Raw genomic sequence first — 16,280 nt, forward strand, 5'->3', positions numbered from 1 at the left:
GTTTTAGTTAGACAAGAGGAGTACTTTCTGGAGATCTATTGCATAGCATAGTGACTATAGTGAATAATAATGCATTGCATACTTGAAAATTGCCAAGAGAGTAGATCTTAAATATTTTTGGCACAAAAGCGTTGTAAGATGTGAGGTGATGGATTTGTTAATTAGCTTAATTTAATCATTCCATGATGTACACATATATCAAAACATCACATTTTGCACCATAAATATATACAATGGAAAGAAGGACTTCACTGGACTCAGTAGCTGGATTGAATGTAGGGATGGAGGGACAGGATGCTGTTTAAAGTGATGTAGTAGTTGTTCTTGTTTCCCACCCCAAGCCCCTTTGTGGGGCCATCCTCCAAAATGCCATGACTGCTGGCTGCTGACAATGCATTACTGCACCTCCTTTTGGAGAATTTGCTTGGCCTCATGAGAACTCCCTTGCTGGAAATGCCTGGGAGGCTAGGTACCCCTACCAGGGCAGCCCATGACCAATAATGACTGACCAATGCGGGTATCCAAAAGCCTGGCCCCCTGCCTCAGTGTGAGACAGTTGTACCATTTATGTGCCTGAGTTCCCTCTGGGGTTAGGCAGGGATTTGGCTTATTCCGTAGCATTTTCTCAGTGAATCACTTGCTTCCCAGCTCAGGCTTAAGTAACTGGATGGACACTGGTGTCCTTCAAGATGGGGAATGGGGGAGTAGAAGGCCCACTTGTGTCAAGTTTATGAATGGAACTGAAGTGCAGCATGAGTATTTCCCCCACAGAATGTGTTCACTAGACTCATGGAGCCTGGAGGAAGAAACCGCTATCTGCAGTATGTTTGTACTTGCAATTAGTTCTCTGACCAAATGCAAATGGACAGTTTTATCTTTGACACTTTGAGAAGATGGAGCAATGCCTGCTTCAGTGTCCAGCCTCTGTGGTGTCAGTGCTTGAGTAATATTGGCCTCATAGAGGCCTCTAGTCAAGTCCTGCCTTTGCCATCTGCCAGCTGTGTGACACTGGGTTATGTTACTTAACCTCCCTGAGCCTTATATTCCTGATCCCCCAAATAGGGAAATAATAGCATTTAACTCAGGTGATAATTGTGATAATTAAATCAGATAATACATGTTTGTGTTTGTAATGCAGGCTGGAATTCCGTAAGTGCAAAAAAAAAAAAAATAAGTAATTCCTACAATGAATAACACAACGCTTTGACAACGGTGCCCATTTGTGATTGTAAATGTCTCAGGCTTAGATTTACCTCATCGAAGTCAGCAATGATCTCATTGAGCAAGCGCAGGCATTCCACTCCCTGGTTATTCATTTCAGTCTGAGAGTAAAAGTCCGCAAATCCTGGGATGGAGGCAAACATCACCCCAACAGCATCATAGGATTGAGAATACAGCTCCTGGACAGAGACACACAGAGGGCGCCAGAAATGGTCATCAGAGGTCGGTTCTGCAGTGATGCTTCCTGTGCACACGTGTGTACACACGTGCACAGGCACCCATAGAGAGACAGAAAATGAGGCTTGGATATGGTTATGTCAACAGTATGTTTTAGTCCACGTGGGCTGCTATAACAAAATACCTTAGACTGAGTGGCTTATAAACAACAGGAATTTATTTCTCACAGTTCTGGAGGCTGAGAAGTCCAAGATCAAGGTACTGGCAGATATGATGTCTGGTGAGGACTCACTTTCTGGTTCAGAGATGTTGATTTCTCACTGTGTCCTCAAGTGGTGGAAGAAGCAAGGCAAATCTTTGGGGCCTTTTAAAATGAGGGCACTAATCCCATCCAATAGGGGTTTTACCTTCATGATCTAATCACCTCCCAAATTTCCCACCTCCTAATACCATCACCTTGTGAGTTAGGGTTTCAACATAGGAATTCTGGAGGATCATGAATATTCAGTCCATTGCACCACAGTCACAGCATCATCACCATATGGAATGTGATGACTGAAAATTCATGGTCTCCAGCCTCAGCTGGGGCCTGAGTTCTGACTGCCAGTTCATTCATTCTTGGTCAGCTTCCTTTTCTTTTCTCCTCAATGGCTAGTCCAAACCTTCAGATCTCCACTTAACCCTCTACTCTATTTCTCTCAGTGGATGATCTTACCTTTCTACTTCATTGAGAACATGGTGGTGGCTCTTGGTGGTGACTTACCTCTGTTCCAATCCTCATAGACTTGTCTGTTATTCATTTTCTTCTCTTTCACTTCAACTCCAGATGATGATGTGTCTGTCTTTCCTTCTCTTGCTGAAGGTCAATACTTCTACCTGATCATTTTATAACTTCTTCAGCAATTTACTTTTTCAGTGATCATTTTCTTTCTCATTTCTTTCTCCTAGCCTCCTCTCCCTGCTCCTCCTCATCTTCTAAGAGTCTCTTCTAAGAAAAAGAACAAAGTGCCCTGGATCCTGCAGACACTTGTGGCTATCAACTAGGTTCTCTTCCTCCTTGTTTCCAAACTTCTCAAACTAGTTACCTTCACTGCCTATTCCCATGCTCTTAATGCCCACTGGCATCTCAGACTGGAATGAAATGAACTAAGAACAGTCTAGCCTGCCAGTCAAAGTGGAAAAATCAATGTACACATGTAACTTTATATCCTGCTGGACACCTGCAGATTGGTGTTTTTATTGATCACCCCAAGATCTTGATTCTCTTGACTTTTTATGCTTTAGTGATGTCCTTTGCTTTTCTCATGGCTGGCCCCTTTGAGAATGCCTTTTTTTTTTTTTTGCTTCTCTTACACCTTAAATGTTGGTGATTGCTATGGTTCTGTCCTTGGCCCACTGAATGGTTCAATTTTACAGACTTACCTGGTCCATCTCGTTTCAATACCCATGTGCTGACGGTTTCTAAATTCCTATGTCAAGGTTAGTTATCCTTCTTGGGCTTCAAGCTACCATGTCTCATGCTTGGTTGCCCTCACCCTCCTCCAATCACAAATTCCATAAACTGAGTGCATCTTCTCTCCAACTAAGCCTGTGTCTACTGCATTGCTCTCTAATTCCCTTGGTGGCACCAGCATTGCCAAATCATCAAAATGAGAGACCCGTAGAGTCATCCTGACTCCTTCCCCATTGTGTCCATCTTCAATAAATCATCAAGTTCTGCTGGGCTTGTTTTTGTCTTCTAAACATGTTTGCTCCTACCACTGTGTGTGTGTGTTTTTAAAAATCGGGCTCTTCCCATTTTCCTTCTTGATCACTAAAATGAGAGCCTTCTACTGGGTTTCCTGACTCCAGTCTTGTTCCATTCAAAGGCATCCTTCACACAGCAGCCAGAGTGATCTATTAAAGATACACAATTGACCATGCATCTCCCTATCTTAAATCCCTCCAATGGCTCACCATTGCCCTCAAGATAAAGCTCACACACTGAAGCATGACATATATGCATGCCCCTGCCTCCGCCTATCTGTTCAGCTTTATTGTCTGCAACTCCCCAGTTGGATATGTGCTCCAGAACACGGAAGCATTTGTACTTCTGTGTGCATGTGGTGTCTGATGCTGTAGGTGCTCTGCCTGCATCCTCTCACCCAGTGTTCAAGTGTCAACCCTTGTGTTTCTTCTCCACTAGATGGTGTTTTTTATCTGGCCACTAGAGGGCACTTTTCCCATGTGACACTCTGCCTTGGGAGGTGCCAGGAAATTAACACCCCTCAGAAGCAGCACTTGACCAATGCCAGTGGGAACTGCTGGAGAGTCCCGGCTCCCTCGCCCCTTGGGCCTGATAACTTTGAGGCATGCTCTCACACCATTTCCCTGAATTTCCCAGCCGGATTAAGCTCCAGTCACCCACAGAGGTAACTAATCGGATGATGCATCATTTATCGGTTGCCTTCCTTCTCATTTTCCAAGCTACTTGTGTTTACTGGGACCACCGCTGAGTAAATTACTTGCATTCAAATCCTTGTCTCAAGGTTTGCTTCTGGAAGAACCCAAACAAAGACACAAACCCTGTTCTAGTTCACACTTAAATGCTTTTATTCCTACCGTCTGTCACTGGTTGGGAAATGTTCTTCCTTCCCTGCAGTTAGCTTCCTTTACCAGGCTAGCTCTTGTTTTCTGCCTCCGCTAACCATTTAGAGGCCACGACTTCACAAGTCACAGAGGGGGTTTAGAGGCTGCACTTGGTGCTTTGCAGTGACCTCAAAAACTCTACAGTATAGCCCTTGCCACCTGCATTACTGTCTTAACATCCATTTCTTCCTTTAAGTGTGGATTCCATGAGGGCAAAAACCACATGCCATTCATCTTATTGCACTCCAATTGTGTATCATGCGATTAGTAGTTTTTAGATGCCCCTATATAATGCACACCCTAGACAGTCTGGTCCAAGGTAAATACTCAAAACTGTTGGTTGATTAATGACTTCCTGACCTTCGTAGGAAACATGAAACCTTACAAATTGCTTTCATATGAACTCAATGATTTACTCCTTGCAATAATTCTATGAAGTCATATGATAATTATTCCCACTTTACTGATACAGGAAATGAGACAGAGAGGAGTTAAGTCATTGTTTTGGATCACACAGCTAGTAGTGGAAGAGAGGATCAGAGGACTCCCAAGGCCTTTCACTGCACTACACATGTGAGTTTGCCTCCTCCACATGCATGCCCTAGGTCAGAGAAAGATGGTGTCACTGATTCATCATCAATTTCTCTTGAACTTTAAGCGTGGATTAATCTAAACTGATGCCTTCTTTAGTACTTATCCAAAAGAGCACAGGCAGCTGATGACTGGCTAGGTAGGGCTGGGCAGGGTGGAAAGAGTGCAGATAGCAGTCAGGGAGCAGAGCAAAGGTAAATGGCTTTCAAAGGTGGATTTCTGTTTTCCTTGGCTTTGAACAATATGGTGATGCCACAAAGGAGCCTGACTCTGCAGCAGGAGTCAGAGATCCTGCTTAAGTAAATGTGCATCCTCCTAATGGCTGTGGTTTGGTGGGAAAGTCTCTGTTTACTGTATTACCTATAGTATTCGTTTGCTAGGGCTGTTGTAATAAAGGACCATAGACTCTGTGGCTTAAACAACAGATGTTAGTTTTCTCACAATTGGAGAGGCTGGAAGTCTAAGTTCAAGGTGTTGGCAGGTTGGTGTTGTCAGAGGGCTTTCCCCATGGTTGCAGATGCTGTCTTCCCTGTGTCTTCACTTGGTCTTCCCTTAGGTTCTAGTCTCCTCTTTCTATTAGGGCACCAGTCATGTTGGGTTAGGTCCCCCTAATGACCTCAGTTTAACTTAATTACCTCTTTAAAGATGCTGTCTCTAAATACAGTTACATTTTGAGATCCTTGGGATTAGGACTTCAACATATAAATTTTCGGGAGACGTAATTCAGTCCATTATGCCTATATTTTTATTTTCTGCTTAGAAATAGAGAAAAAAGAGAAGATCCTACCCTCTAAAATTCATTGTGTAATTATGCAGTCCAGATCCCTTCCCACTTTGGTTTATGCCCTGTGATGTAAATGCCTCCATGGTATAAAATGGCAGGCAGCCAAGGGTGTCTTAATGATTGTTTGTCTCCCTGAATATCCTAATGAATGCCAGCTCCTCTCACACTCTTTTGTTTTTGTTTTTTGAGATAGAGTCTCACTCTATTGCCCAGGCTGGAGTGCAGTGGCAGGATCTGTGCTCACTGCAACCTCCACCTCCTGGGTTCAAGTGATTCTCATGTCTCAACCCCCTGAGTAGCTGGGGTTACAGGCGCCTGCCATCATACCGGGCTAATTTTTGTATTTTTAGTAGAGATGGGGTTTCACTACGTTGGCCAGGCTGGTCTTGAACTCCTGGCCTCCAGCGATCTACCCACCTAGGCCTCCCAAACTGCTGGGATTATAGGCATGAGCTACTGCCCCCAGCCTCATGCCCTTTTCCTTAGTTTTATTTCTCAGTCTTTCCATCATTTGAAATATTCTGATTGCTTAAATAAAAATGTGATAATAATATTAGCTACTTTTTTGAGCACTTACTATGTGCCAAGCACAATGCAAAAGATTGCACATACATCATCTCATTTAATGTTTACCATGTCCCCATGAGACAGATACAAGTAGGACCCTTATTTCATCTATGGGGAAACTGGGGGATACAGAGATTAAATACTTTACCCAAGCCCCATAGTTGTTATGACGTAGAGCTGGAATTTGTACTGCTAATAATAACTATAATTATAGCAACAACAACAGCAGTAATAATAATAATGACAAGCAGGAATAAGTGACATGGAAATTGGAAACTGGTTTAGGTTTGTCCATCTGATTGGGTGGTAGTTTCACAGTGGAGGGGTAAGAAAGAGCTTGAAGAAATATGACCTGAGTTCAGATCTTGATTCTGTGGTATCCTACTGGAGGTTGGAGAAGTGGGAATAGGGTGGGCTGGGACTCACCCCTCCTTTCCATAAGATGCTAACTGATGGAGGGAGTGGCTACAGGGGCCTGACAGTTGAAGACCAACCGCCCAACACAGACTCTCAGATAAGGATGGATTGGACAATGTGTCTTGGATCTGAGGCATAAATGGGAACCTTTAGCTCCTTCCTGTGAGACAGAGTGGGACTGAGCTAATTTGTCTATTCAGTGGCTGGCAGGGAGCCTGGAGAATGGTGGGTCTTTACCTTCTTGTGGGGCAGAAAGGGAAACCTGTGTTATGTGGCTTGCCATATGTGAGGAGAAGGTGGGTTCACCTTGGGCACAAACAGGTCCATGAGGATACAAGACAGATTGAGGTCTTTGTGGGTCTTTAGCACCCAGGCCCCACAATTGTCTTGAGGTCCAGTGACCCTGTCTTTCCCCAGTCTGATGGGGTAAAGCACCACAAGAGAGGGAGAGACTCCCTCCCCGGCATTTCCCCATAGGGTGGACGGTGTTAGAGGGATTTCCTCCTCAGCTGGTAAAGGCAAGAACGTGGGAAGAGAGGAGCGCTCGACCCCCACAGCTGTGGGCACATGACTCTGGGCAAGTGAGGTGACTCCTCTGACCACAGGTCCCTCAGCAGTTGATGACAGTGCCAGCTCTTGCTCTGCTTTTGCCCTTGGTGGCCCTGAGATGCTCCACTCCAGTTGTCTGCCTGCTCCTCTGTGCCATGACTGGCAGTGGCTACTCACACTGGTTCCAGTAACTGCTTTTTCTCCTTGTCCCTTTCAGCCTGGGAGCCATCACAGCTTCCCACAATTGCTGAGCACAGTGGAATATTCATCTTCTCCTTATCCCTATTGCTTCAATTAGAGACCCAGCAGAAAAGAGGGCACACATTCAGATCAAGATGATTCAGGAAGGGTTAACTGATAAAGGGCTTAATTAGAAAGATGAGGGCAGGAAGTAGGGAAACCCTAAGAAATCTCCCAGAAACCCAGGCTAGTGGTGGGAGAGCAGTCATCCCTCTAGACTCAAAGGGATGAGAAGAGCCCAAAAGGAGTGAGCTCGTTTGACATTGGAGGCAGCATAGCAGTGGCCTTGGGAGGAGATATTAATTTCTGTGAAGTGACATAGCCAGCCTCAGGCAATCGCAAGGGAATAAATATCTTGACCTCACATTCCTCACTTCCCCTCATCTCTTACCCAGGGCCAGCCATTGATGATCCCTCACCTGGGTGCCTGAGGGCCAAGCAGGTCACAGATGTAACCCATGTAGATGAGCCCTCTCACCCGTGACCCCTCAGGAAGAGCAGAGAGAAGAGGTGAAGGGATTTTGAGGGGTACATGGAGGAGCTCTGGACAACCTACATACACCTTCTGAGACAGTCCCTTCACTCAACTCACTCCAGTCAACAGCCTTGAGTGTGCCATCTGTTTCTTGCTATTTTGGGCTTCAAAAATATAAAAACACTTTGTAAACTGGGGAGGAATTGATGAATATAGAAAAGCTATTATTGGTTTATTGTGATCTTCCTCTGGTTGGTCGAAGGTATGGACTTAGTAGAGGATTTTGAACATGTGCATGCGCTCTGTCGCACACCTGCATATGTCAGTATGAGGACTGACGTCCTCTCTGCCTGGGGAACTATAGTCCGGTCCTTCACCTGCTCAAGCAACTCCAAGTCCTGTGTTGCTTATACCAAGTTAAGCCACCTCTCAGCATGGGAGAAACTATGTCTGAGACTTGCAAACCTTATTAGCATCCTTTCATGTCATTCAGGTCTCTGATCAAATGTCACCTCCTTAGAGAGAGCTTCCATGACCGTTGCTCTTTTCTGAATGTGTCCCCCAAATTCATATGTTGAAACTTCACTGCCAGTGGGATAGTATTAAGAGGTGAGGGCTTTAGGAGGTGACTAAGTGATAAAGGTGGAGCTCTCATGAATAGCATTAAGGCCCTTGTTAAGGGGTATGAGGGAGTGGATTTCTTCTTTCCGGCTCTTACACCATGTGGGGACACAGAGTTTAAAGTGCCATCGTGGAAGCAGAAACAAGGGCCCACACCAGACATGAAACCTGCTGGCACTTTGATCTTGGACTTTCCATTCTCCAGACCTGGGAGGAAAGACATTTCTGTTCTTTAAAAATTGGCCAGTATCAAGTATTTGGTTATAACAGCACAAACAAACTAAGATACCATTGTAAATACCCTTTCAACACTTTATTCCATTATTCAGCTACTTCTATCCTCATCAAATTCATCATTCTCTGACACTATGTTATATATTTATTTATTTGCTTCACTGTCTTGTCTTCCCACAGAAACACATGTTTCAGAGCATCAAGGCCTTTGTTGTTTTTTCACTGTTTTAACCCCGGTATTTAGAATAGCACCTGGCACATGGTTGGCCCTCAATAAATACTTGAGGAAGGAATGGGTGAATGAAGGGATAGGGGATGGGGCTGTGACTGGGAAGGAGTAGAAAAAATAGCAATGACTCACATATATAAAAAACAATAGCCAACAACCAGTGTGAGTTTAAAATATGTCAAGCACCATGTAAGTGCTTTAGGCTTGATAACGCATGTAAATGTAATGAATCAGATGAAGATGCAGAGTATGGTTATGATCCCTTTGTAGCACAACAAGGGGCATGAGGAAAACGAGGTCCAGAAAGGGTTATTATCATTTGCCATTGGTCATAAAGGTAGTGAAAGGAGGAACCAGAACTAAACCCACAGCACTGGGGTTTTGAATGCACCTGCACACGGCCTTTCTATAATGAAGCTGCCTTGCACCGGGCTGCATTGGGGACTTAATGTGTTGTTATCCGATTTAGCTCTGACCCCAATTCAGCAAGGTCAGTATTATTTCCCCTATTAATCAGATGAGGAAATGGACTCCAAAGAGTTGGGTAACCTGGCGTAGGTCACACAGCTAGTTAGTGACAGAGATGGGATTTATGCTGTGTGGACTCTCCAGCACGTGGGACAGCTGCCCTTGCTAGTGTCTTTTCAACAACTCCTCATAAAGCCATGATGAGCCAGTGGGTTTCCCGGGACTCAGAGCTAGCCTGCTTGACATTGATGAGATACTCAGGCTTGGACCTCCAGCTGGCTTTATCTGCAAGAATGTTCCTGACCAGAGGAAGTGAGTGCTATTCTAAGCCAAAAGCACAGCAGAATAGCAGAAGCTGCCAGAATGTTGGTGTGGGTAACACTGCCTTGGACAGAATGCTTCTGGGTGTGAGGCCCTGTCCACCGCCTGTGTTTGGATGGTTTGAGTCATCCTTTGTCACAGTTTCCCTTCTCTGCATGTACTTACAGTGAGGTGGAGGGGAAAGAACACTGGCTTTGGTGTTACGCATACCTGGGTTTGGATTTGAGCTCACTACTCACTGGCTTTGTGACCATGGGTAAATTTCTTTCCTTCCCTGAGCCTCAGTTTCTTCATCTAGAAAATGGGGATAATAGTTCCTACCTCCTATTGCACATTGAATCAGATCTAAGCTACTTCAATGCTCTTCAAGACTTGTCTCTTTGTACTTACGATACCTTTGCTCTGGCCTGTTTTTTCCCTTAAAATATTTGGGTGCTTGTAGTCCCCCCAGTCCTTCTCAGCAAATATCCTATAGTATCTCATTTTTATGCCTTTGGCCATTTGGGCCTGTCTGTATGGAATTCTTTTCCTCCACCTCCTTGACTGATTAACATCTGGGTCCTAGGAGGGTAAGAATTAGAATCGTATTACAGTTGAAGAAACTGAGGCTCAGAGAACTTAACTAACTTGCTCCAAATCACACGCTAGTAAGTGGAAGAGCTGGGATTTGAATACATGTCCTTCTGGCTTAATACGTTGGGATTTTCCCACTAGGTCACATGGCCTTATTTGGAACACCTCAAAAGGGGTTAGAATCCAAGGAGGGAGAGAAAAGAGAGTCTGAGCTTGCAGCAATGATGGCACTGATGGCTCTCAGCATACCCCTGGCTGCTGTGGCCAGGGACATACACAAAAGTTACAACTAAGAAGTTATCTGGCTTTGCCAGCTGGAGGCTGTACATTCGGTTCCTCTTTGAGTGCGGTCTGTGGAATTATTTTCTAAAGTGTGAGGCCCACATTGATGCAAACAAGTCAGTTGGAGGCTTTGTGCATCACACAACTCTTTTAGGTCAGCTGAAGATCAGCCATGAAGGCACTGCCACCTCAGGGATACACCTGGGAGATACCCGGCATAACAGGAAAAGGTGGTGCTTTGGGTGCTATTGTGGCTCCGTGAAACTCACAGATGTCCCCAGTCAGATGTTCAGAAATTTGTATCACAGTTCAGATCTGTAGCAAGAAGAGAAACTAAAAATGCCTTTGCCTCTTACGGTAACAGAGAATGAAACTGGGAGTTCTTGCCGGCCACTACAGTCCTGCCCCTTCCCTGTCACCCTTTCACATATTGTATGACTCTGTCTTTCTCTCTTTTTCTACACACACACACACACACACACACACACACACACACACTAGTCTTGCCATACTCCAGAGGTGGTATGGGTAGCAGCATTGTAAGGGGGAGAGGGGCACAGAAGAAAGCAATCTGAGGGACTGGACTCCCCTTGTGGCTTTGCATAAAGAAGGTAGGGCATACCCTGCACCTTTCAGGGCCCCAGTTTCCTCATCAATACTATGAGGCTGATGGAACTCTCAAGGTTGTAAATAGAATGAAAGATAATTTTCTCAATTGCCTATTTCAGTATCTGGCATGGAGTAGGTGTTCAGTAAATGCTGTTTTATCCTAATGTGAAAATTCTCTAGGCAAAGTAACCATGATCGGTGTTTAATCCTAGTCCAGTGTGAACTGTTTAAATATTTATAAAATCTCAAATAATCCTGACAAGATGTCTTATACATGCGATTAATGCTGAAGCAGTCCTTTATTTTGCTTTGGCCTGAATGACAGCTGATGACCTGGAGTCTCAGCATGCATCTCTGGTTGGTTTCCTTCCTTTCAGGATGAAACCAGTATGTCCTTGCTCTTCTCCACTGGTCCTATGTGCCTCACTGTTTCGGTGTCTTGATTAAAAAGCTGTTTTTTTCCCATTTCTCTTTGGATTTTACATGTGGGGTTTTATCGTCTCCATCTGGTGGTCATGGTTGGTACACACTGATATTCTCTCTGCTTCCATGGCTTCATCAAGAAGCTCTTGCAACAAAGACACTGACCTTAGGGAGCCTTGAGGAAACCAGGCCTGAGCCCAGTTTCAGGGAACTCCATCTGTTGAGGAGGGTGGAGTCTCCGCACCCAAGAGACTCTCAAAGACCTGAGTACATCAAGATCTGATTATTCCAGTGGCTGATTACTCATTCCCTTGGCTTTTCTTCCACTGGTTTTTCTTCAGTGGCTTAGATGAAAAATGGACCTCATCATTCTCTCCTAGCTCTGCCCTCTATGGTCCTAAGGCAAGGATCACAAACCCTAATGCTTTTAGGGGCGCTACAGGTAACATAAATGGCAGGGTACAGATGGGTAAACTGAAGAGCCATTCATAAATTAACTATAAACCAATCAACTAACCCACTGTCCAAGCCAACTGGCTCATTGGTCAGATTTGTCTCAGGGTCTTAGACTTCGTAATTCTTGTCCTAAGGGTTCTTCATTTCCTGTTTAGCTCAGTCTGAAAATCTAGTCCTGGAAGAGTGGTGTTATCCCTGCCTCTCAGACAATCCATATTGCCTTTGTAGCATCCTCAGCAAGGGGTTAGCTTTCCCAAGTTAAATGCCTCAGCAAGGGAGCCCACTACTCCAGTTCATCCACAGGCATTTTAAGAGCAGGGGCCACAGCCAGGCACAGTGGTGACCAAGGGTGATATAGTCCCTGCTTTGTGGATCTCACTGTGTTAGGAGGATGAGATGGCCTGATGGCTCTGTCCTCGTAAGGCTCCTCCTAACACGAAACCCAAAGATGTCCCCTGTGGGCCAGTCCATGGTTCTAGACCTTCCCTTGGGAGTCTCACAGAGTAAGACCAAACCCATTCACATAATAATGCCACTTTGGGCTTTCAAAGACACCTTCAGTTCCCTCTTGAGTTACTTTCCCTTGAAGGTTAGAGGGGGAACCAAATCATTTGATTTTGTCATTTCTCACCTCCCACATCTGCTCTATTATCAAGAACTATTGATTCTATATCCTAAAGGTGTCTGTAATTCATCTTCTTCTCTCCATCTCCACTGCCACCATCCTAGGCCTCATCACCAGGGCCTTGCCTGGGCCCTTTTAGAGTCTCCTGCCTGGCTTTTTGTTGCGTGATCCTCCTATCCACTCTCTATCAGTAGCCAATTGACTAGGTTACACTTAAAACTTCCAAAGGCTCCCATTGTATATGGAAATGACCATCGCCCATGGAGCTTGACCATTAGGCTCTGTCTAGGGTTTCCCTTCACAGCACTCACCATACAACCCTTCCTCCTTCTAGTGGTCCGAATAGTGCCTAGTGCCTCCTGCCACCAACACTCATGCTCCCCTCAACAGTCATGTCCAACATGGTACTATTTGGAAATAGGGTCTTTGCAGGTGTAATTAAGATGAGGTCATACTCAATTAGGGTGAGCCCTAAATCTATGACTGGTGGTCTTAAAAGGAGAGTACACTTGTCCTTTTAAGAAGGGCTGTGTGAAAATGGAGAGAGAAATTAGAGCCAAGTGGCCACAGCCAAGAAACTCCTGGGCCTAACAGAAGCTGGAAAAGCCAAGGAGAGATTCTCCCCTAGACCCTATGGAGAGGGCATGAGACTCCCAGCACCTTGATTTCAGAATTCTAGACTGCCTTCATAATGTAATAAGAAAAAACAGTTTTAAGTAAAAAGAACATTAATGAGCATTTGCTACATGCTAGGCAATGGGCTAAGAAGATATATACACACATATGTATGTATATGTGCATATATGTGTATAGATATTGATATATAAATATACACACATGTATCACACATATATGCATACATACATTTATGTATATATACATGCATATATTTTATTATTTTTAATTGTGGTAAAATGCATATAACATACAATTTACCATCTTGACCTTTTTTTTTTTTTTTTGAGATAGATTCTCAGTCTGTCGCCCAGGCTGGAGTGCAGTGGCACAATCTCAACTCACTGCAACCTCTGCCCCCCAGGTTCAAACGATACTCCTGCCTCAGCCTCCCAAGTAGCTGGTATTACAGGTGCCTGCCCCCACGCTCGGCTAATTTTTGTAATTTTTAGTAGAGACGGGGTTTCACCATCTTGGCCAGGCTGGTCTTCAACTCCTGACCTCGTGGTCCACCCGCCTGAGCCTCCCAAAGTGCTGGGATTATAGGCGTGAGCCACTGCGCCCGGCCATCTTGACCATTTTTAAGTGTATAGTTTAGTGGCATTAAGTATAGTCACATTGTCGTGCAACCATCTTCACCATCTATCTCTGGAACTCTTGTGATCTTGCAAAACTGAAATTCTGCACTCATGAAACAATAACTCCAATTCTCCCCTCCCTCCAGCCCTTGGCAACCACCATTCTACTTTTCATCTCTATGAATTTGACCACTCTAGGTACCTTATATAAGTGGAATAATATAGTATTTATTTTTTGCGAATGGCCCATTTTACTTAGCGTAATGTATTCAAAATTCATCCATTGCTGTAGCATGTGTGAGAATTCCCTTCTTTTTAAAGCCTGAATAATATTCCACTTTATGTATATATCACATTTTGTTTATCTATTCATCCATCAATGGACCCTTGGGGCTGCTTCAACTTTTTGACTATTGTAAATAATGCTTCTAGATATACAAATATGTCTTTGAGACCCTTTTTTCAACTATTTTGGGTATATAACCAGAAGTGAAATTGTTGTGTATATATACATACATACATACATACACATACACATACATATATATACATATATATACACACACACATGCATATGCACATACAACTTTAAAATTCCAATGTAGTCTTTCAATGGAGACCTTATTATATCCATCTTGTAGATGAGGTGCCTGAGGTTGGGAGGCCATGTGTAAATTTCATAGTGCTAGGAGTTTCTCCATTCTCATGCACTCACATGATGACAGTGAAATTCTCCCAGAGTTTGGGATCAATGTGAACAACTGCACATCACCCACCACCACCCTTTCTCACTGGCTAGACCAGCCCCTGGCTCACCTCATTGTCTCGGTCCTTCTCTAGGAAATGGCGGGCCACATGGCTGGGTAAGATATTCCGGAGCATGTTCTCATTGTGTTCCCTCAGCTCCTTCATCTCATTGATCTCCTCTTTGGCCTGTACTCGCCAAAGGAAGTCCAGGCGGGCTGTGTACTCCAGCTGCAGTACATGTGAGAGAAAGAGAAGAATGAGGTAAACTTCTGAGGTGTAGGCTTCAGGCACAGACAACTGGGGGGCAGGAAAGGCTTCTCTGGAACTCTTCACAAATGAAACAGAGCCTGATCTGAATATTTTGGGAGGCATTTTGTTGGAAGCCAAGTGATCAGAGAATGATTAGGTTTCGCAGGGATGTGTGCCTGCCTTTCACAGCATTATTGCCCCCTGTGATTTCATACTTGTTTGTGTGATTACCTGATAATGTTGGTGTCCTCTACTAGACTGTCTGTGTTGTATGGTGTATTAGTCCATTCTCGTGGTGCTAATCAAAATACACCCAAGACTGGATAATTTATAAAGGAAAGAGGTTTAATGGGCTTCTAGTTCCACATGGCTGAGGAGGCCTCACAATCATGGCGGAAGATGAAGGAAGAGCAAAGGAACCTCTTACATGGCAGCAGGCAAGTGAGAGCTTGTGCAGGGGAACTCCCATTTATAAAACCATCAGATCTCATGAAAGTCATTCACTACCATGAGAACAGTATGGGGGAAACTGCCCCCATGGCTCAGTTATCTCCACCTGGACCCATCCTTGACATATGGGGATTATTATAATTCAGGGTGAGATTTGGGTGGGAACACAGCCAAGCCATATCATATGGTCAGAGGTGCTTCTATCTGTTCGACTTTACATCCTTACTGTTACAGACTGAATGTCTGTGTCCCTCTCAAATTCATATATTAGAGCCCTAACCCCCAATGTGATGGCATTTAGAGATGGAAACTTTGGGATGTAATTAGGGTTGATGAGGTCATGCTGGTGTATCCCTCAGGATGAGATTACTGCCCTTGTAGGAAGAGACATGAGAACACTCGCTCTTTCTCTCTCCACATGCACACACTAAAAAAAGGCCAGGTTGGGATACAGCAAGCAGGTAGCCAGCCATCTGCAAGCCAGATAAGAGCCCTCATCAGAAAACAAACCCTTCCAGATCTTGACCTTGGACTTCTCAGCCTCCAGAACCATGAGAAGATAAATTTCTGTTGTTAAATACACTCAGTCTATGGCATATTGTTATGTACGACAGGTGGAGATACGAATACACTTACCACGTAGTAACACGTTTGGCACAGGGCAGGCACTTAATATTTGATGGCTCATTAAATAAGTTATCATAATAAAACTAACTAACACTTACATGGTGCTTATCATATACCAGGAATGTTTTTAAACAATATACATATATTAAATCCTTTAATCCATGTAATAGCCCTAATAGGAAGGTATTATTGTCATTTCTTATTTTACAGATAAGAAAATCAAAGCAAACATGAATTAATAACTTGACTGAGATCACACATGAGTTAGTGGAAGCCAGGGTTTGAACTTGATTCAAAAATCAGAATATAGAATCTGAGTTGTTAACCACTAGGTAATATAGAATAAATGAATGAACTCATTAGTGAAAGGATTATAGATTTAGTTGCTAGACAGATATAGCTTAGAGTTCTAGTTCCACATTTACACACTTTAACCCTGGACGAGTTACTTCATCTCAGTTTCC

The 16,280-nt window shown here is 44.0% G+C and overlaps 1 protein-coding gene across 3 annotated transcripts in view; it reads right to left on the bottom strand.

Annotated features, from left to right (window-relative positions):
* The window catches only part of ADCY8 (adenylate cyclase 8), a 260,945-nt gene that overhangs the window by 19,504 nt on the left and 225,161 nt on the right, over nt 1-16,280 (bottom strand). For all 3 annotated transcript variants that reach the window (XM_004047533.5, XM_019031861.4, XM_019031860.4), the window contains 2 exons: nt 14,560-14,718; nt 1,254-1,400 (listed from right to left, as the gene is read on the bottom strand). In XM_004047533.5, coding sequence (XP_004047581.1) covers nt 1,254-1,400; nt 14,560-14,718 — 306 coding nt within the window. The remainder of the gene's footprint in view (nt 1-1,253; nt 1,401-14,559; nt 14,719-16,280) is intronic.

This window comes from Gorilla gorilla, chromosome 7 (assembly GCF_029281585.2).
Source record: "Gorilla gorilla gorilla isolate KB3781 chromosome 7, NHGRI_mGorGor1-v2.1_pri, whole genome shotgun sequence".
Lineage (NCBI taxonomy): Eukaryota > Metazoa > Chordata > Mammalia > Primates > Hominidae > Gorilla > Gorilla gorilla.